General features: G+C 35.8%; 2 protein-coding genes across 3 annotated transcripts; one reads left to right on the top strand and one right to left on the bottom strand.

The window, feature by feature from the left end:
• Positions 1–392: 392 nt before the first annotated feature.
• LOC132617973 (ADP-ribosylation factor-like protein 8b) lies at positions 393–5,657 on the bottom strand. Its single transcript, XM_060333047.1, has 6 exons — positions 5,444–5,657; positions 2,521–2,602; positions 2,381–2,413; positions 2,160–2,281; positions 1,542–1,703; positions 393–817 (listed from the first exon to the last, which is right to left on the bottom strand). Exons 1-6 carry the CDS (start codon positions 5,479–5,481, stop codon positions 700–702), a joined length of 555 nt encoding a protein of 184 aa, XP_060189030.1. The 5' UTR covers positions 5,482–5,657; the 3' UTR covers positions 393–699.
• Positions 5,658–8,316: 2,659 nt separating this feature from the next.
• LOC132617180 (uncharacterized) lies at positions 8,317–12,864 on the top strand. Of its 2 annotated transcripts, XM_060332125.1 has the most exons (3): positions 8,317–8,759; positions 9,861–10,339; positions 11,823–12,864. In XM_060332125.1, exons 1-3 carry the CDS (start codon positions 8,717–8,719, stop codon positions 12,657–12,659), a joined length of 1,359 nt encoding a protein of 452 aa, XP_060188108.1. In that variant the 5' UTR covers positions 8,317–8,716; the 3' UTR covers positions 12,660–12,864. The 2 variants fall into 2 exon arrangements, with proteins under 2 accessions (XP_060188108.1, XP_060188107.1); XM_060332124.1 differs by lacking the exon at positions 8,317–8,759 and having other exon boundaries at positions 9,794–10,339.
• The last annotated feature ends 7,874 nt before the right edge of the window (positions 12,865–20,738 follow it).

The raw sequence follows: 20,738 nt of genomic DNA, 5'->3' as shown, positions 1-20,738 counted from the left end.
GGAATTCTTGGAGACAGTTCAAACTCCAACAAAATTGGAAACTAGCCGTCTTTTGGACCGCTAATAAGCTTCAGCTAGCGTTTGAACGCTATTCAAAATTTAGCAACTTATTAAATATATAAATAAAATTTAGACAAAACACTTCTAACTAAAATGCACAAAAGAATTATGTTAGCTCGAAACTTTTACATGTAAAATTCTGGAAGGGTGTGCTGAGCTTCAAAAAAAATTCGGAGTTTGAAATGTGCAGTTAAAACTCTAAGAAAAATTCATTTTACCGTACCAAAACACTCATAATTTGGCATCAACAACAGAGACTGACCTAGCTACATTTATAATATGGTGTTCAAACTCCTGGAAAAAATCATTTGATTATACCAGACACACTCATAAGTCATAATTTGGCCTCAACAACTGAGACTGCTGTATAAATAGATCAATTAGTTTCTTCAAATAAATCAAAGAAGTTGTCTTTTCATAAAAAAATAAAAAAACACATTCGTGAACATATCTCCATAGAAGGAAAGAGGTGTACACAATTCGCAGGCTGGGATAATCACATATGAATACATGTACCAACTCTTTCAATTGGCAAATGAATTTACTTTACATACAGGAAAACTCTAAGGAAACCAGCAGAAGGAATAAATAGCCTGACAACTTTAATAGATCAGTAGTACAAGAAAGGGTGTCATCCTCTTAACTCTTTGATTTTGAGTGCTTAACAAGCCACTCAATGACTGAGTCGATATTGGTGGAATTTTTGCATGATATCATATAGCAACATACCTCCCTATCTGTTATAGATTTCAAGTCCCTGCAAATTAGCAGATCTTTCAAAAAAGAATCCAAATAAAGAAAACATGTAATGCAATGTTCAATTGAGGGTTAAAAAAAAAAAGGAAGTAACAAACAGAGGGGTAGCATGAAGTATAAGAGACTCATCCTGTTCAAAACAAGAACAGTTTTGAACAGGAACAGAAGGAAATGCAAGGGAATTTGCTTCCTATCACAAGGCTTTTTGACCCACTAGCCAAAATGAAAGAAGTAAATCTTTTTTAACTTCTCAATTTTACCAACCTAAGGCAAGGATAAGGCTAAAAAAAGGGAAGTAAATAACATGCCGTTTCCCTAGTCAACCGTAGTGCAAAGTGCAAACTAGCCTGTTTGGCTGAGCTTCTAGGAAGGCAAAAGTGCTTATATTTTTAAGGGAAGTGTCTATTACAGAGAGTTGAGGCGTTTGGCAAACTTAATCGAAAAATACGTGTTTTTGAGTAGTAGCAACAGCTGAAGAAAAAAGTTATTTTTCCCCTTGAATACTTTTGGAACCTTAGCCAAGCACAAATTGCTTCTATAATATTAGCACAAGTGTTTTTCAAATTGATTAGCGACACAAACTACTACTCTCCAAAAGTATTTTTTCGAAAAGCACTTCTGAAAAAAGGTACTTTTGAAAATAAGCAGATTTTGGAAGCTTAGCAAAAACAAGCTAGTAAACGAAGAGGAGTGACACCAATGTGTGTGCAATTTTATATGCTTACATCTGATCAGTCAAAGCCTGCTTGGAAAGGGCTCCAGGCTTGTCAATCTTGTTACCCAATACCAGCAATGGGATACCACTCAATGATGGCTTGCTCAGCAGGTCATGGATTTCACTTCTTGAAATACTAACATTATCATGATCAGCAGCATCAACAACATAACTGCAGGGAAGGACATTAAAACAGCTCAAAAACAAGATATTACAGTGGCTACCAGGATCATTAGTAGAATTCCTTCAGAATTTCAACAAACAAAAAAACCCAGCTAAAAGTAAGGAATTCTACCACTACCACCCCTAAGGGGTATTAGAATTGAACTATCGAAAACCTGATCAGGTAATTTGAACTAGCGGCTGTTCTTTAACAAACCATGGTTGGAGAAAACAAAATGCAACCAAACAACAAGAAGACCACTGATCTACTATGTGCAGTCTTCCATTACTTCCAGAAGTAATATGATTATGCATAGCCGTGAAACACTTAAAAATAGGCATTAAGCAGTAAATTGCTTGTATAAGTGAGCATCTAACTCGATTCATTTACTTCGATCTACAAAAGACCAGTAAGGAAGGAATACATCCACAAAATGTAATCAAATAAGCTGAAGATGATGCATACACTATAGCAGAAACTGCACGACAGTATCTTTCCCACATACTGCGGAATCTGGGTTGACCTCCGAGGTCCCACAATTTTATAGTCACATTTCCTTTTGTAACTTTCCGCATGTTAAATCCCACCTAAACATACAATAGATTTTGTATTATTATCACATATCAAAATGATGTAGTGAAAATTGAATTAGCTTATGATTAAGAGCTAGGAAGATGGAAACTTACTGTTGGTATCATGTCTTCGCTGTATCCACCAGTCTAAGAAAGACAGATTGAACAAATATTATTAAGGCATCAGATTCCATCAGAGTACATGGAAGTAAAAGGATACGAAAAAAATAAACATAGAAGAGTTATCTACGCACAGCAATGACATTTACAAGTGATGTTTTTCCTGCATTCTGCAGCCCTATCAAAGAAAGCTCCATTTCCTGCTGAAAGAAGAGGCTGAAGGAAAAACATGTTTAATGAGCTGATATGAGGAGTCCTTTCAGATGAGAAGGAGAACCAAAGCAATCATTGGAAACATCCATGTGTGTTATAAGCCCTCTAAAGATAAAGATACAAATAACTTCTGGTTCCCAAACTTAAAGAAACAAAGCAGAAGTAATAATTACACACAAAGGCTAAGTTGAGGGACCGAAAACAAATAGCAAGTAAGAGGTCCAAGTTGCACAACACATCGTGAAACTACTAACACAGGATGGGCAGAAAATAATCACAGATCTACCAATAATTAGTCTTTTTTTTGGAACTCTCAGGGAAGCCTGCAACCGCTACCGTTTGGGTGCGCACTGGGTAACCTGCTCACTGTGCAATAGCTCGCAAACCACACAGCAGATGTAAACCGCACTAGGTAAGCCTGATGCGACGAGCTCTGACTGAGCAGGTTGCTGATGAGATATGTAAAACACACTAGTCTGTTGATTCAGACATTCAGTTCATCTCCCAAAACAACTTTTTTGACGGCTGGTAAAAGTTTAGCATAACATGGAGGCACATACTGCACCTTCAACTGCCAAAAATGTATAAAAGGAGGGAGATTTGATTTCACATTTTCACCTTTCATCATCTAGTCCTTTGAAATAAGAGGAACGGTGTCTAACCATAGGGGATCAGGTGACACAGACAGATAAATTATGCTTCCATCACCCACACAGATAAATTATGCTTCTTGTGAGAGAGGAGGCCTCAGAACCAGACAACCAATCTGTCTGCAGCAATAAACCTCCAAGAAGACCCATGAATTTAGCAAAGAAAGCCTAAAGTTACAAGAACACGAGAACTTAGGCAGAAGAAAATGCTACTGGCAACTTATCCAAAATCTTTGGTGTGTGAAAGACATGGAAGTGCCCCCAAGATTGATTAGAACAAACAAATTAACAAATTTTCAATAGTCCACTACGAGAAATCTGAATGAATACTGCAACTACTGTTAGCGTCTGCTTAGGTCTGAAAGGTTAAATAGTACTAGGTTGAACCACAAATAAAAAATTCTTGTCATAGAAATAATTGACCCTCCCTTGGGGACCTTTTCCGGACTCTGTGTAAACACAGGATGCTTCGTGCACTTGGCTGCCCTTTTTTTATAGAACAAAATGACATTTCTTCTGTATTCTCTGTGTGGAGGGGAGGAGTCTGGATAACGAGTGAAGTACATTGGGGAAGTTGACTAAAATTTTCTCTTGATCTCCTTTTCCACAGGCTCAGCTCCATCTCCGTGTATTGCATGCCATTAAGCTAAGCAATATAAATTTCTAAATGCAAGGCCATTTGATCAACACTGCAATCCAAGTCTCGTGATAAAAGTCATAATAGAGCCTCAGTAAATCAATGACTCTTACCACCTAAAAATTAAATCTCTTTAAGTGTATGACAATCTCAGCTAAAAACTTAAGCCACATAAAGAACAAACTTTTAATTACCTAGACCTCATTTGTTTGCACTTAATGAAGGTTTGAATCTAAATGGTTCAGACCTTAAGACATTATGTGCATTTGTTTACATTAAGATCTAAGCACTTCTTAGGTCTGAGTAGGTCTTATCTTGAACAAAGTCTTAATATCATTAAAATATATTTTTATATGAATAATTTTACCACAACTACCAGCTCCACCCCCACCCTCCCAACCCCACCCCACAACCACCACCCAAGGGCGGAGCTAGGTAAGGGCCAGGGACCCCCTTCGACAGAAAATTACACTGTATATACAAGATTAAAATTATTTTTTAGGTATATATAGTAGATGTTAAAGCCTCTAGGCTTCTTGTGTATTTACTTCTTCATATTTTTTAACCACCCACCCACCGCCAACTACAACCAACACATCGTCAGCTACCACACATTCTTCAGCCACCACTATCAACACCACCAATTAATAGCATCAACCAACTCCACCATCACAACCAATACCAACCGCCATCATCGCGCCAGTGACTACAACACTAACCACCTCCACAATCACAACTATCACCACCACCATTACTAGCGACTAGCACCAACCATCACCACCACTACCACTACGAAGCATCTCCACCATCACTAGCGAACATAAATGTTTTTTTTTAACAAATAATACTTTTATTTTATTAAATTTATATTTATTTTCTAATATTTAGTTAATTTTTTATATGAATTGTATAGTTATTATGTTTAAATGAATACATTATGCACATTCAAATGTATAAAAACAAACAATCTTAATCATTCAGTATTCAGATTTAGAAACAACATCTTAATCCTTCAGATTCAAACGTCTCTCTCCGTCAATTTAAGTGTATTACTTTTCTTTTTGGTTTGTCCCAAAAAGAGTGTCTCTTTCTATAATTAGTAAGTTGACAATTCAAACATCCTACATAATAAGTTTAAAACAACAAGATTCAAAAGACATTTTCATACATTACACACATATTTAATTTAGGACCACAAGATTCAGAAGCATTCTTTTATTTCTTATATTTTGTTCTCCGTCAAACTAGGTACACTTAAATTGGGACGGAGGGAATATTATTATGTCTTAGTAGAGTCAATAACTATTACTGGTAACAGCATAGAGTTACACATATCAACTCATTTAAGTTCCCGTAACAAATGGACAAATACAAGTAGCAGCAATCATAAATCAACATTCAATTGATAAAATTCCAAATAATTACAATTCCTCCAAAGGAAAAAAATTAATAACAATAGAAAGCTCGCAATTTTTTTATATTGTAAGCACGTATTAAGAGATACATATTAAAATATAACGGAAAAAAAAAAACAGAATTAGATCGGGAAATATATACCTTCGTAACCAATTAAGCAAAGCTTCCCAAAGACCCATAGCGAGAGAGAGATCTGCAAAAAATGTCAGTATACCAAATATCGATCTCTCTTATCTCTCAAATAATGTCTCTCTTAATTTAATTTGTTTTCCTTCTAATTTTGAACTTTAGGGAAATTTCATTTATCGTATTTGCCAAAAGTAGGAGAATCGTATATAGCCACATGGAACCAGATGATTAATTGATGAGATAATAGCAATTTTGGTCCCACAGTAATTAATAAATTATGATTGTGAATCTTGTACGAATATTTAATGAACCACATTTTATCTTCAATTAATTAAAATATGCGATTTTAGTCCTTTATGTATGAAGTATGTTGTATTTAAATTGCTTTTAGAACTATATTACCGTCAAATATAGAGTAGTAATACAAATTTAACATAATAAATAGATAATTAAGTGATGAAATAACTAATAATTATGAAAAATTTATGAATATTTACAAGCAAAGAGATAAAAAATGTACTCTTCAATTAATTGAAGGTTAAATATGCCTAGCCAGATGACATGAAGACCAAAATAGAATTTATCGATAATTGAAAAACCAAAAGTGTTGCTTACTCTGTCTCAATTTATATGATATATTTTTCTTTTTGATCTGTTCATAATAAGAATGACACATTTTTATATTTAATAAATATAAATATCTATAGCTAGTTCAGATCATAAGTTTCATAAGTTTTCTTTCTTTTTAAAATTTTATGTCCAGTCAAATTATATTATATAAATTGAGACGGAGGGGAGTATTAATTGATTGTGGTGGGAGATAAAGCGAGAGCGAAGGATTTAATTTACCCTTAGAATAACATGGATTTACTGAATAGCCATTGGGATTGTCAAGTGCATTTCGCTGTATGCCAATTAGGCAATAATGATGTCCGACAATCCAACTGCCCATTGGCTAATTAGACGAGATAACATAACCACACCCGCGAGGAAGTGTGCGTGTAGTTCACGTGAATTGAAGTTTTAAATCGATATACTCACCCCCAATTATTGGGCTGTCCCACTATTATTTTGATTGGATTCCAAATATTATTTTTTGATGTGAAATGTGGTATAGTTATTACTCCATCCGTTTTAATTTATGTGAACCCATTTGATCGGACACAGAATTTAAAAAAAATAGAGAAGACTTTTAAATTTATGGTGTAAAATGAGTCACATATATTTTGTGTGGTTATAAATCATTGTATAAAGGTAAATTGTTTCCAAATATAGAAAGAGATAATTCTTTTTTGTATGGACTAATAAGGAAATGAGTTCACATAAATTGAAACAGAGGGAGTATATTTTAGTTACTAATTAGTTAGTTAGTGAGGCAATAGCTTACCAAGACGATGATCAGTAGCTGATCTGAGAGGATAATCAATATTACAAGGAAGCTAGCTGCCTCATGTACCATCCATACTCAGGGGCGGAGCTAGCCCTTCAAGTGTGGGTTCGGCCGAACCAGTAGTTTTGTCCAAGCCACATATTTGTATTAAATTTTTTGTCAAATATGTTTAGATTATTAATTAAAAATCCAGTAATTTTAAAGAATCAGAACCCCGAACCCACGAGCTTCGAATCCTGGCTCCGCCTCTATCCATTCTTGAAAACTACTCGCCCATGGGAACCCTTCGCTATTAAAGATAACAAACTATTCTAATTTATTTTACACTAATTTGATTGAACAAGAAATGAGCCTTAGTATTCTGATTCTTTGCATGTTTCTCTGTATCGCCAAAAGACATATTGCCATTTAGAGGCGGATTCAGGATTTTAAGATGATGGAGACACTATTATCTTAACATAAACGCCAATAATTTTTTTTAATGACGACTGAAGGATAATAATGTGTCGGACCGGTCACTAATAGCGTAGCAGTGGCGAAAATATAAGTATATAGGTCAAATATGTTTAATAAATAAAGTTTAACATAGTGAAGCAAATGAAAGAGATAGCTCAGTGGCTAAGGCTGTGCAACATGTGGTGATAGTGCAGGTTCGAATCTGAGCGAGCTCATTTAACACTTATTGTTTTCCTAAAAATAAGCTCAAAAAAATAATTAAAAATGACATTCGGGTTTGATCTGGGGTGACATGTAAGGGAAGCACCAGTTGCAACCAACGTGTTCCAAAGTCACTTTTATTTGTTAGAGTGCACAATTAAATATATACTAATTTCTCAAAGTATATATATAATTTTTTTCGTGCACTCCCACCCTTCAATGTAGGTTTGCCTCTGTTGCCACTAGCCATTTATCTCACAAAAGAACGGATTAAAAAATTGTGTAGACTCAAAAGTATCAAATTAAAATTTTAGTAAAATAAAAAATATCTTACATAATTAGTGTTAGTGGTATGAACTATGAAGGGTAACAAGTTCAATAACGAACTAGGCTCGTTTAGACTAGGCTACCCAAGCCGATTTGCACTAGTTCCCGGTTGCAGCAAGGTCAATACACTAACAAGGCACAACGGATGCTGTACTATTGGGGAACTTTTTGTCTCTGTAAAGTTTCGAGACTTTCGAGAAAGTAGTACTCCTCTATGTATTTTTACTTATTCATTATGAATTTTACACAATTTTTAAATTTTAATAAATAAAATATATATTTTATGATGATATCTTTATTAATTGATATATATCTCCTCAATAGATTTGAAATAAATAATTAATACTAAAAATAAAATAGAAAAAATAAATTTCTTTTCTTTTCGTATACGTAAGTAAATAAGTAAAAATAAAAATTTATTTTTAAAATAATGGATAAATAGAAGTGAACGGGAGTATTGTAGAGAGTGACTACAGACCATAAGTGGGGCCGAGTGGCCGACAAAGGAACTTTGGTCTGAAGTTTCATCGTTCAAGTACCGTTTAATCCAAGATCTAACAAACAACTTCTACTCTATCTCTCTCTCTCTCTTTCTCTTTTCCTCGCTATTAACGTCGTCATTTTACTTCTCTTTCTCTGTATGTTGTTGAAAGAATTCACTTGAATTAAGCACCCAAAAAAATGACTTCTTTTGAGCTGATTTAATGACAATTTATATACAGAAATGAAATATCCAAAACAGGTTCTTGAAAACTAGTTCAACAGTTGTTTTTCTGAAGACCCCATAATTTGGTTCTTGAAATCTTAGCTGATTGTGTGAAAATTTGTATACATAGAATTTGATGAATAGTTTAGCTATTGGTTGGCTTTGCTTTTTGAGCTGACACGAAAACAATTACTGACAGAAACATATGTCGAGAGATTTTGTTCAATCCACTTCAAGGCTGTGTTCTGGTAAGCTTTTTTTTTTTATTTTTTTAAGTGACCAAATAATTTGTTTTATATGTCTTAATCATTTTATTGGTGTTTGTTTGCCTTATTTTTTGTAGAGTTTGGTTTACCAATGATGTTTATTGTGGATCTTGAGCTGACCCGTTTGGTTTTTGGATGTTTTTTGCTGAAGAATTGTTTTCACATTAAGGATAGTTGTTATAGTTATTCCCTGTGTTGCTCGGGACTCTCCGAAAATGTCATTGGGTGTGTGTTGGATCCCCAAAAGTAGTGCATTTTTGGAGGATCCGACACGGGTGTGACAACATTTTTGGAGAGTTCACGCAACATAGGCTACTCCTATAGGGATCAAAATTGCATATTTTAGATGATATTCTTCGTTAGTGTAATATTTAGCCAGAAAAGAGAAGAATTGGTTAGTGTAATGTTTGAGAGATGAACTTAGTCCAATCCGTAGAATTTGGGGTTGATTTTGGTAATATTCTCATCTAGTTGTCGTTTGCTTGGGCCAAAACTGATCAAAATATATAAACTTGGAGGCTATTTATACTCACTTGCTCAGTGTCAGATAGACCTACTATCCTAAACTTAAAGGGACCATTCGGGTCCTCGTTGATTACATTTGTAAATAGTGTTATAAATGTCCCATAATATGACTTCTTAGACTTTAGGATACTCGATTCACTTTTCTCTTTTGTTTTTCCTGTTATCTTTCTTGTTCATATAAGTTATGCACTTTCATATATTGATAAACTAGTCACGAGATACAGAAAAACCTCCCTATAACAGCATCGTTTGTCAATTTATTTATTTTTATCTTCTATAGCGAACATATAATATAACATAGCATGGAAGATCCGTTCTACAGAAAATATGGTTGTTATAGTGAAATGTTGTTATAAAGGACGGGTATTATGGCGAGGTCTTCTGACTGTATATGTTTGTATACAAATGTGCCCATGCATATGCCTCTTATCTCAATTATGCTCCACATATATCTTTTGTATTTGTGATTTTAGCTTAAATGCTCTTGAAGATAAAAAGGGTACAAAATGAGGGTCAAGAACAAATTCGGGAAATCAATCATTTTACATTGTAATGCAGGGGGGAGATTGTTTCCACTTGTTGTAGGGTGCCTTCTTTTTTTCTCCTTTACTCATCAAAGAAATGCGCGAAGTTGGGAGACACACTTAAGTACAAGCCAGCGCACACAGTTTCATGTACTTGGAAAGGTTGAGGAGGAGAATATACAGCTTCCACAACCCAGGAAGCGGTCCCCACGTGCTTCCAAACGGACAAAACCTAAACGAGCAGCCACCTTGATCGATGAATTCCTTGACGAGTCTTCGCAGCTAAGGCATATGTTTTTCCCTGATCAGAGGACCACTGTGGATCCTAGGAAGGATTACGGGAACGATATCAATTATTACCAGCCAGGAAGAATGTGGTTGGATACAGAGGGAAACCCTATACAAGCTCATGGGGGAGGCGTTCTTTATGATGCGAGGAAAAAAATGTATTATTGGTATGGAGAGTATAAAGATGGCCCCACTTACCATACTCACAAAAAAGGAGCAGCAAGAGTAAGTTTCAGACTTGGTGCATTTGGTTATAAGTTAATAACTTCTACTCCCTCCGTCTCAATTTATGTGAAGGTGTTTGACTGTGCACATAGTTAAAAAATGAGAGGAAACCTTTTGAAACTTGTGGTCTAAAACAAGACAGAGATATTTGTGTGGTTATAAATCATTTCAGTAAGGGTAAAGTGGAAATTTTGAAGTTAAATTGTTACTAAATATAGAAACGTGTCATCTTTTTAAGGACAGAATAAAAAGGGAAGAGTTTCACATGATTTGGGACAGAGGGAGTATTATTTAATGTCATTGCTGTATTTTCTAGAACTGCTACTCTACATCTTGTTGCCTAGGCAATTCTCTTCCCTCTCTTCTGTTATATACGGAGTGCTATGGGCTTGAGTAAACGATGCTGAAAATGGGAAAATGAAAAGAGACTTTCAGCCCCTCCAAGAACATTCTTTAAATTTTTTTTTGCATGGCCTTGTCTTGCTCGTGTTCTACTTCAGACAGTAAAAGAACAGTATTTAGTCACCCGTGAAGCCTTGTCTGTGCTAGAGCTCTCCTTTTCTCCATTCCATTGGTTATGCTTCTGAATTCTTTGTGACTATCTTTCTCCGGTCTATAAGTTGACATCCATTTGCGTACTTTGTGAAATTAAGACAATTATGCAGAAGTGAATATTATATTTTTTTTTGGATGAAATCATCACCGTTCCCTCAATTCTGCAATTCTATTTGCCAGCACAACACTGCTTCAGTTGATTCCATCCGTTGATGAACTTACGCTCATGAAAGCTGCTCATTTTACACGCCAAGTTACTTTTTAGGTTGTCGAGCGTGTTTTTTATCTTTTAAATATCAGCAGCATGATGGCCTTATGCTCAATGTGGGGGTGCTATAAAGCAATGATAGTGCTCTGTGAAAAAAAAAAAACCATTTGTCACACCAAAATTGACAGGATAAACTAAATAGGAAGGAAAAAGGATGGGAAAAAAAAATGGTAAACATTGCGAGTATGAAGAGACATTAATGCATCTAGGATCTGTGGTCTACGATTTTAGTATTCCGATCAGATAGAATGATAGATGGTACGAGCTTGAAGAGATGAAGAGACCATGGAAAAAATGACGGATGGAGTGAGTAGGATCCGATTGTGTACAGTTTCAGTTTCTTGATCAAATAAATCATCAGACAAATGGAGATTATTTGCTGTCTTGGTCTCTAAAATATTAAATTTAACATTGTTCCATTCCCTTTTAACTGCTGAAATTTAAGAGATGTGGAGATTAACATTTGAATTTGGAAGATGAATTTTATTGCCTCTTTTCCTCATTGATTTATTTATCCCATGAATTCTTGAGGTGTAACTTGATAGGGATACAGCACTTTATAGTCAGAAAGAAGAAACGCGTATAAGCTTCGTTCTTAGTGTCTGGTTGCTGGGTCATTTTTCATGCTAAAATGTTATCTCCATGCTTTTGTCCTTGCAGGTTGATGTCATTGGTGTCGGTTGCTATTCATCAAAAGATTTATGGACTTGGAAAAATGAAGGCATTGTTTTAGCAGCCGAAGGAAAAAATGAGACGCATGATTTATACAAATCGAATGTGCTAGAGCGGCCAAAAGTAATTCACAATGAGAAGACAGGTAAATACGTAATGTGGATGCACATAGACGATGCGAACTATACCAAAGCTTCTGTGGGTGTTGCCATTAGTGACTTGCCCACTGGCCCCTTTCATTATTTGTATAGCAAACGGCCTCATGGATATGATAGCAGAGACATGACACTATTCAAAGATGATGATGGTGTAGCATATTTGATTTACTCATCGGAACACAACAAAGACCTTCATATTGGTCCACTTAACGAAGAATATATAGATGTGATGCAGAGCGTGAAAAAGATTCTTATCGCACAACACAGGGAAGCACCTGCTCTATTTAAACACCAGGGGACATATTACATGATCACATCTGGCTGCACTAGTTGGTCTCCAAATGAAGCCCTTGCTCATGCATCCGAATCAATTATGGGGCCATGGGAGACTATTGGAAACCCATGCATAGGCGGGAACAAAGTTTTTCGACTAACTACTTTCTTTGCTCAGAGTACATTTGTGATTCCTTTGTCCGGGCTACCTGGTCTCTTTATTTTTATGGCAGATAGGTGGAATCCTGCTGACTTGAAGGATTCTAGGTATGTGTGGCTACCGTTAATAGTTGGCAGGCCTTTAGACCGTCCGCCAGAGTACAATTTCGGGTTCCCTTTGTGGTCTAGAGTGTCTATATATTGGCATAAGAAATGGAGACTTCCTTATAGGTAGCAGTGAAAATGTAAATAGGTGTTTAAACTCTGATATTTTTGTAAAATATGTTCTCTTTGTTGTTTTTTCGAGTATTCTTTCACAGCATGTGTTGTAGTTATTAATGTTGATTTGTGAAAAAGATCATCATTGGTGTAAATTTTTAGAGTTTGAGCTGCTGGACCCAATATTCATTCTTTGTAATATATACATTGTAATTTCTTGAGCTAGAAGAATCACTTTTTTTTTTCTTTTTCGAGTGGAACTTTAATCCCATTTGGCCATAGATTTCAAAGTTGAAACTTGAAACATGAAAATTTGAGTTTTTGAAGTTGTGATTTAGAACTTGAAATTGTGTTTACATGCATTTTATTTGAAAATATTTTGAACTTTTGTGAGTGGAAGTGAAATTTCTTCCAAAAATTTGAAAATATTTTAAAGATAAATTTTCAAAATCTGATCAAATTTCATGATCAAACCGATACTTATTTATCTTTAAAATTTGATCCTAAATCTATGGCCAAACGCTAGCTTAGCTTTGGCCTTTGTTTGCGATTTGGTGGTGTTGTTCCACTGCCACCGGTCCACCACGTTATCACTTTTCCCAATGTATTTTCTGTAAATGGTTAATTTAGAGACTTATATGTGAGTTGAAAATTAAGAGATTTTCTAGTATTAGAAAACTAAAATTTTATAATATTAGATTGAGAAGGGCTTAGTTGGAACGACATGGATAGTAAAGATGCGAATAGTTGATCTAAATTTGCCTGGGACTGAGGCATAATAGTAGTGTTGTCGTGCATTCTCAATACAACTTCACTTGACTACATAAACGAATATGAGGTGATGTGCATAAAGTTATCCTACACTACCTTAGGTTGCATCAAGATGAAGTTAAGGCTAGAAGAGTAAGAACAGATTGATTTAATGGACTATATGTGTGGCTTATTACAAACGAGAACAAAATTTAACCATTAGTTTACAAAAGAGACACTCGGTGAAATTTTCTGAATAGATTTAACAAACATGGCGTCCCATTCAAAACTTTGTGGAGAAATGCACAAATAGTTATTTTCTGGACCACTAATGAATACATCTGTAGAATGTTTATTGATTAAGGTGGTTACGAATGACATGCTTATTGTTTGTTTTGAGGGTCTATGTATGTGGTTTAGATGTAATTAAGAATGAAAAGGATTCAAAAGCAAACCTAAATTTGGTGGTTTCCATATCCGCTAGAGTTGCTCATAATATTCTTGGCCTGTACGTATGCAAGATATATTTGGTTCAAGAACATGTAGATGATAAGAGTTGATGGTTAAATAGGATTCATAGTGTTTGATAGAACATACGAGTCCACCAAACAGTATAGAGAATCAGGTTCTCTATCTGTTCCCTTAAGTAAGACAGAAAATAAATAACACCAGATATTTATGTGGAAAACTCTTTGCTCAAAAGATTAAAAACCATGACCTACCAGAGTAGGATTTCCTCAAACTTCACTAAACTGAACAACTTTAGATACAACCTATTGTAACCTAGAAATTAAACTCTTAATCTCTCCTCCTTACAATAACTCTATTGCAAGACCTTTACAATAACTCTATTGCAAAGACACACCTTGACTAACTCTAGCCAAGTGAACAACTCGGAATCTTTGAGACATAGACCTACTGGACACTTCTTGAAAGTAGAGTAGGAATACAAGTTAAGAACAAAAGACAAAGACTCAACAAACCTAAGGACTTAAGACATCTTCAGTGGTTGGGATCTGGTCTTTCTGTTTGTTGCAACTTTGTTCTTGAGAGTACTTTGAGGGGGTGGCTATACTTGAGATGAGAGTAATTTTCAAATTTTCAAATGTTAGGTTTTCCTATGTAACATGTGTTTATATAGGTGGAGCAAATGTTGATATGAAAGAGACAATTCATTTGTATTGTCCTCTCGCAACCTGTAGCTGTGTTATCGCCAGTTGGCATAATGTCAGCAACTTTACAACTGTAGAGTTGACCGAGCAACAGCTAGAACCTGATCTCATCTGGTCCCTATCTGGTTCCTAAAATATGTTTGTCAATTCATCAAAACATGAAATAGCATAACTTATCAATTTCTCCCTTTTTGATGATGACAAACCCATAACTTGATAGTCCCCCTAAGAACCAGATCCCCACTTGTTCCCCCTGAGAATCAGACCTATCTTTCAATCATAATATCACATTATCAGCACAAGACAGCAATAGCATCGCATTCAGCACAAATATCAACAGCCTAGCATTAGCTTTAATGAACCTCCCTGAATTACTTTCCCCTTTTGTCATCATTGAAAATAGTAAAAAAAGTGGCATACGCAAAAAGAAGTTCAGCAACATTAACTCATGGCCACTGGGCCACACGACATAAGCACCAATAAATAACAAAACAAGGGAAATATCATTGCATAAAACAGAGGAAAAGCCCAGTATGATATCAACAAAATAACTTAGCAGTTCCAAAAGTACAAAAAGTGATAATCAAATAACTAGTGCCACAATTAGTAAACAAAAGGATTCAAGGGTAGGGAACATTAGATTAAGAAGCATGGGGTTGTAGGGGAGAGGACATATGAAGGAAGGAAATGGGCTACTGAAGAGGATGAACTGGGTCAATGGATCAGTTTGAGGAGCTTATCAATCCTCTCATTCACAGCACGCTAGTTATGGACCAGTTGCCTGTTCAGTTCTTCCCCTTGTGCCTTTAGCTTTGCATTTCCGCTTTCAGCGACTCAATTGCAACAAGTTCCCAATCTCCCATGGCACATTTATGAATTTTAGTCTTCAGAATTGTATTCTCAACTTTCAACCGGCCAATTTCTTCATTTGCCGCCTCCTGTGCATCAATCAAGCTAGAAATGATTGAACTGCTGCCAAATCTTCCATTCTTGGGCACACATTCACACTCCTCAAGTGTTTCCAAATTGAACATTTTCTACCTAGTCCTTACAGTCGCTTTTTCAATTTTGACCCCGAAAAACTCAAATACCTTGGTTAAGAAAAAGCCGTAAGCAAGCCCATGCCTGCCATCCTTGACCATTACCACTTTCTTCACATGCTGGATTATGAGAGCAGGTAGGTTGATGGGAGTATAAGTGGCTAAGGCTTCAATGAGAAACAGATCTGGATAGCTGCCAGTGACCTTCTTTCAGCCCGAGGCAATAACACTTTGTTGACCAGTTTAAAGAGAAGCTGATAGACAGGCTTGAGTTGCTTCTTATACACCTGTTCCCCCGACACGGTCCCTTCATATTTCACAATTAGGTTCAAAAACTATACTGTGGCTGATTGTCCTAGAACAGTTGAGATACCGTCAGAGGGGACCTCAAGGATTTCATCAAGATTCTCTTCATTCAAAACAAAATTTGTACCATGCACATTCACTGATAGAGAGTCATCCATGACAGACAAGTTGGTATAGAATTCTACCACTTCATTTTTAAAACACGAGGGAATAGAGGTTCGAAGATATGGCTCCATTTTTTAACCTCTACCATGTCCAAGAGATCCCTTATCCCATCTTTTTTTGCTATCTCGGGATCGAACACTCTATCATTCAATACCTTTTGATTTTTCAGGTTTTCTTTCCTTTCCCATTCAGTGATCTTTGTTTTTTGTTTCTTTCAGGAGGAACCTGGTTCCTCATCCATATTGATCTTCCTCTTTTGAGAATGGGTCTTATCTTTCTTCTCCTCTGTCCTTTTATTTTCTGCACTAGGTTCATGTGTAGCAACTGTTTCTGACTTATCTTTCTCAGCTGGACCTTTCTTTGAGTTCTTTCTCTCTAGTGGAGCTTCATCCACTTCATTTCCTTCATCATCAACGGCCACCATATCAGATGGTGCTACTTCCTCTTCATCTATTAAAGACCTTTGAACTAGAAACCTTTTCTTCCTTGAGGATCTTTTCTCCTTGTTGGCTTGTAGTGCAGAGTCCAACAGGGCTTTTCGTGTTTGTCTGGTGGTTGGTTTTTTCTGAGCAGTATGCTTCCTTTCCCTCGTGCTAACCTTTTTAGAGGGCTCAGGCTTCCTTTTGAACACAAGGTCTAAAGTCACTCCATCATCATCATCAGCTGTCTTAGAAACCATCAGCACCAGGTTTCTTTCTTGTAGGAAAACACACTAAGGGTACAGTTATGTTTGTTAGATATTGGGGATTTGTGTCCAAGTTAGGTTGTGAGGAACCTGGTGTTCCATCCCATATAGGGGTTGCCTTAAACATAGGGAAATCAGGTTCCCCCTGAGTGGAGGTACCCGTTCCCTCACTAGTTTCCCCTTTACTCAGTTCATCAACAGATACCCCTGAGCAGAGGGACATGGTCCCACAGCAATTTCCCCTTTCTCAATTTACCAATTGTTTACAAAAACCCAGACACAACCTCAGCAGCTTCACTATCTAGAATGGTAGACCCCTTTTGCACCCTCATTGAGGCTTCCATCAAACAGATAGTCGACAGAGGACTCAAAATATCCTTTGTCTGACACTTCAAGCGATTTATTAACAGGGGTCGCCATCTGTTATGGTTCACTTTTACGCGAGGCATAAAAGCTACTTCGAGGTTGTGGGCTCTATTGGATTTTATGTTTTTTAGAGTTGCCACCTAATTTATAAGGAAAATTAGGAAACCAAGTTAAAAGGATTTATCAAACAAGAGAAAAATCTTTTCAAATCAGAGTTCGAGGTAAGGGTTCTGGTAATCCCTTTAAGCACCCTAGTATTAAGGATCCTTAGAATACAGTTGACCTACGAGCTTCAATGTGTGATATTGTAATTATTTGCTAAAAATGGTTTATTTCCTTGTATAACTTGTCATGGCATATCACAACTCGTTTTTGGAAAAATTTCATTTGTTTGAAGAGGTTTATCTCTTTTTGGAAAAATATACATAAAGTTTTAAATAGTCATGTTACTTTCCGAACTAAAAACACACTCAAGGTTTTTCTTGGGTAGAGTTCAACTTAATTTAGTCCCAAGTGTTATGTCCAATTTAATCTTTATTAAGGAAAAAAAGTTGAGTGTATTTCCTTTGTAAATATGCCATGGGTTTATACAAGTATGAAAAGGTTTTTGCATTTTTATTTATCTTTTTTCCAAGTTTTAGGTCAACCATATCTTAACTTCAAAACCTCCCAAAATAAGGTCCAAGTATATTTCCTGTTGTTTTTAAACTTAAGGTTTGGGCTTGAGCCCAAAAAGATTTGAATGACCTTAAGTTTTTGGAAAGTTTAGGAAATTAGTTTTTTGCAACACTATGCATTTTCAGGAAAATCAGTCTCTTATTCATTATCCAAAATTCAGATTTTTTTTTTGTGCGGATTGCCCTTCATTTGGGGTGGTCTTTGATTTTTTCCCTTTAAATTAGTGGTCTTTATTTTTTTCCCATCGCCTAATACCCCGAGATTCTGGGTTCAAACCCCAGCTCTGTAAAAAAAATAAAAATCCGCAAGATGGATGTTTGAATTCGCAAGGCAGAGTTTTACTCTGCTTTGCGAATCCAAACTCTACCTTGCGATTTTTTTTAAAATTTTTGACTGAGCGGGGGTTCGAACCCGAAACCAAGGGATTTTTAGCGAAGAGAAAAAAATTAAAGACCACCAATTTGAGGGGCAAAAATTAAAGACCACTCCCAACGAAGGGCAATCCTACAAATTGCCCTAGATTTTTCGATTTGGCCCAAAGCATTGAAGGCTAAAAACAATCCTATTTTTAACTTTAGGGCCTAAGGACCCAAAACAGTTTTTACTTTTTAAAACTGGTATATACATATATGGGTAACTTACATAAACAACTACTTTTTATAAGCTCCTAACAATATATAGCTACAACTTTGCAATTTACAAACCGTAGCTACCTTTGCAATTTCGGTTGTATTTCCGTGTAGTTATGTGTTTTTAAATACAACTCTAAGATTGCTATCCGAAAGACAGCTGAATACACCAAATACATGTGACATATATCTGACCAAATACCCTGAAATACATTCCAATACAGCAAAATGTTAGGTTGCTATTCGAAATACACCTCAATACATCAAATACATATGACTTGAATGTGATGCAACCAATTTTGTTAATACAGTCAGATACATGTGTAGTTGATTGTATTTATATACATTATAAACTTGTACATTTAAACACAACCAAAACAAAAGGATTATCAGTATATAAATACAAAGAAATACATGGAAATACAGCCGAAATTGCAATTTCTCATAAAAAGAATGTGGCTAGTGGGATTCGAACCTGAGCACGCTAGGGCAAAGCACATGCCCAATGAACACTCCATCTACAGCGGGCCTCATGTATAGTAGCTACGAAATGTAATTATTGCAAAAGGTATTTATAATCCATAAATAGCTCTTCGCAGTAGTTATGGCATGTAAATTTCCCTACATATATTCCGTATGTCACGTATATCACACATGCCATTTTCAGTGTTTCAAAAGGATTTTACAAAGTCTATTTCCAATTTTATGCATTTGCTTCAAGCACCGTGTGTAATTTGAGGAAAATTCTAAATTTCTTATGCGAATTTCCTAAATTCTAACTGTTAGAGTTTCAATAATCATATATACATTTGCTTATATATACGATACATATACAAAATACAACTAGAAAAAAAAAATGAAAAGAGGAGGGTTTAGGCTAGTGGGCCTACCGAAGCTCACCAGTTGTCATTTTCACCCATGATCGGGCCTTCAATCATTTTTATTATGTGGACTCGATGGAAGAGAATATTTTTAGGCCTTTGGCCCAACAGTGATTTCATGCAGCAATTGCCCGCATGGCCCAAGTGATTTCATACAAAAACAAAGAGGGGAAAAGGAAGAAAACCGGTTAGAGAGCACCTAGACTTATTAGTTTATCTAATATAAACTAAAAAGAAATATATACAACAGTCGCATATACGTACATGTATATATATCACTATTTCAGTTCATTCATAAGTGAACAGTTAAGTGTACAGGGAAAGCAAACCCAGATTAGAGAAATGAAAGACAAAAGAAAACTAGCAGGCCCAAACTAAAGAAAAGACAGTAAAGTCAGGCCCAGGCCAAATAAGCATTAATCATAAAGAGAGGCCCAATAAGGTCACCAAAAGTAATATTCAGGAATTAAAGCCAATTGAACAGTAATGTCTATATTTCAAAGATCCCGCGTGTGATATACAAGGAATATACTTGGTATACAGAACAATATACACCAGGCCACAAGGGTGTATAAAGACTGTATATAGCGGTATACCTCTGTATATATTCCTTTTTATGCAGTTTCACAAGACAAAACAACAAGGGTGAAGGCTAAATTTTAAATCATCTACTGAACCCCTTCACCCTTACTTGTACAGTTTCAGACACCATTTACTCCCTATACTTCCACTAAATGAAACAGGATTATGGGCTAAATGAAAGATGCAAGGCAGAAACTATACTTCAACATGGCATAGACTGTTTAAATGGAGGCAAGAAACTTTTTCAAGTGCAGCCTAATCGAGATTGAAATTGGAGACTTCTTACTCCTTGCCAATTCTCGCTTAGCAACAAAATGAAAAAAATATTAAAACTAATGCTCAAAGTTTAGGAAAAATATTCAAGGTGTCCAATTCAATTCGGTCACCTTGTAAAACCCTAAGTTTCGAGCTTTTTGCTTGTGAAAAATAAGCTTTTGTGTGTGTATTGATGAATTCGTGTGTTGAAGTGAAATATGGGGTTCTTTATATAGAACCCCAAATCTGAAAATCCTCATCCTGAATTTTGATATGGGACAATGGGATTTGGGGGGAATTCTCTTATATTCCCTCTCAAACTAACAACCAACAAATAAGATTCAAGTATTCAAAATCGGATATGGACAAAACCCATTAAGAATGCGTGCTCGTTTGACCTTAGAATGCAAAAAAGCAAAGAAAAAAAAAAGAAGGGTTATACCTCGTTTGGGTTGAGCTACGTTGGAAAGAAGGCAAGCAATTAATGCTTTACCCCAATCGGTGGAGCAGCTATGCCATAAGGCATTCGTACTTCTGAAACCATACCGTTTTCGGCTTGGTTACACGAGGAGAGAGAAGACTGCCT

The sequence above is a fragment of the Lycium barbarum genome, chromosome 11 (genome assembly GCF_019175385.1).
Source record: "Lycium barbarum isolate Lr01 chromosome 11, ASM1917538v2, whole genome shotgun sequence".
Taxonomy (NCBI): domain Eukaryota; kingdom Viridiplantae; phylum Streptophyta; class Magnoliopsida; order Solanales; family Solanaceae; genus Lycium; species Lycium barbarum.
The sequence above is the reverse complement of the archived record's forward strand: the minus strand, read 5'-3'. Positions and strand labels throughout refer to the sequence as shown.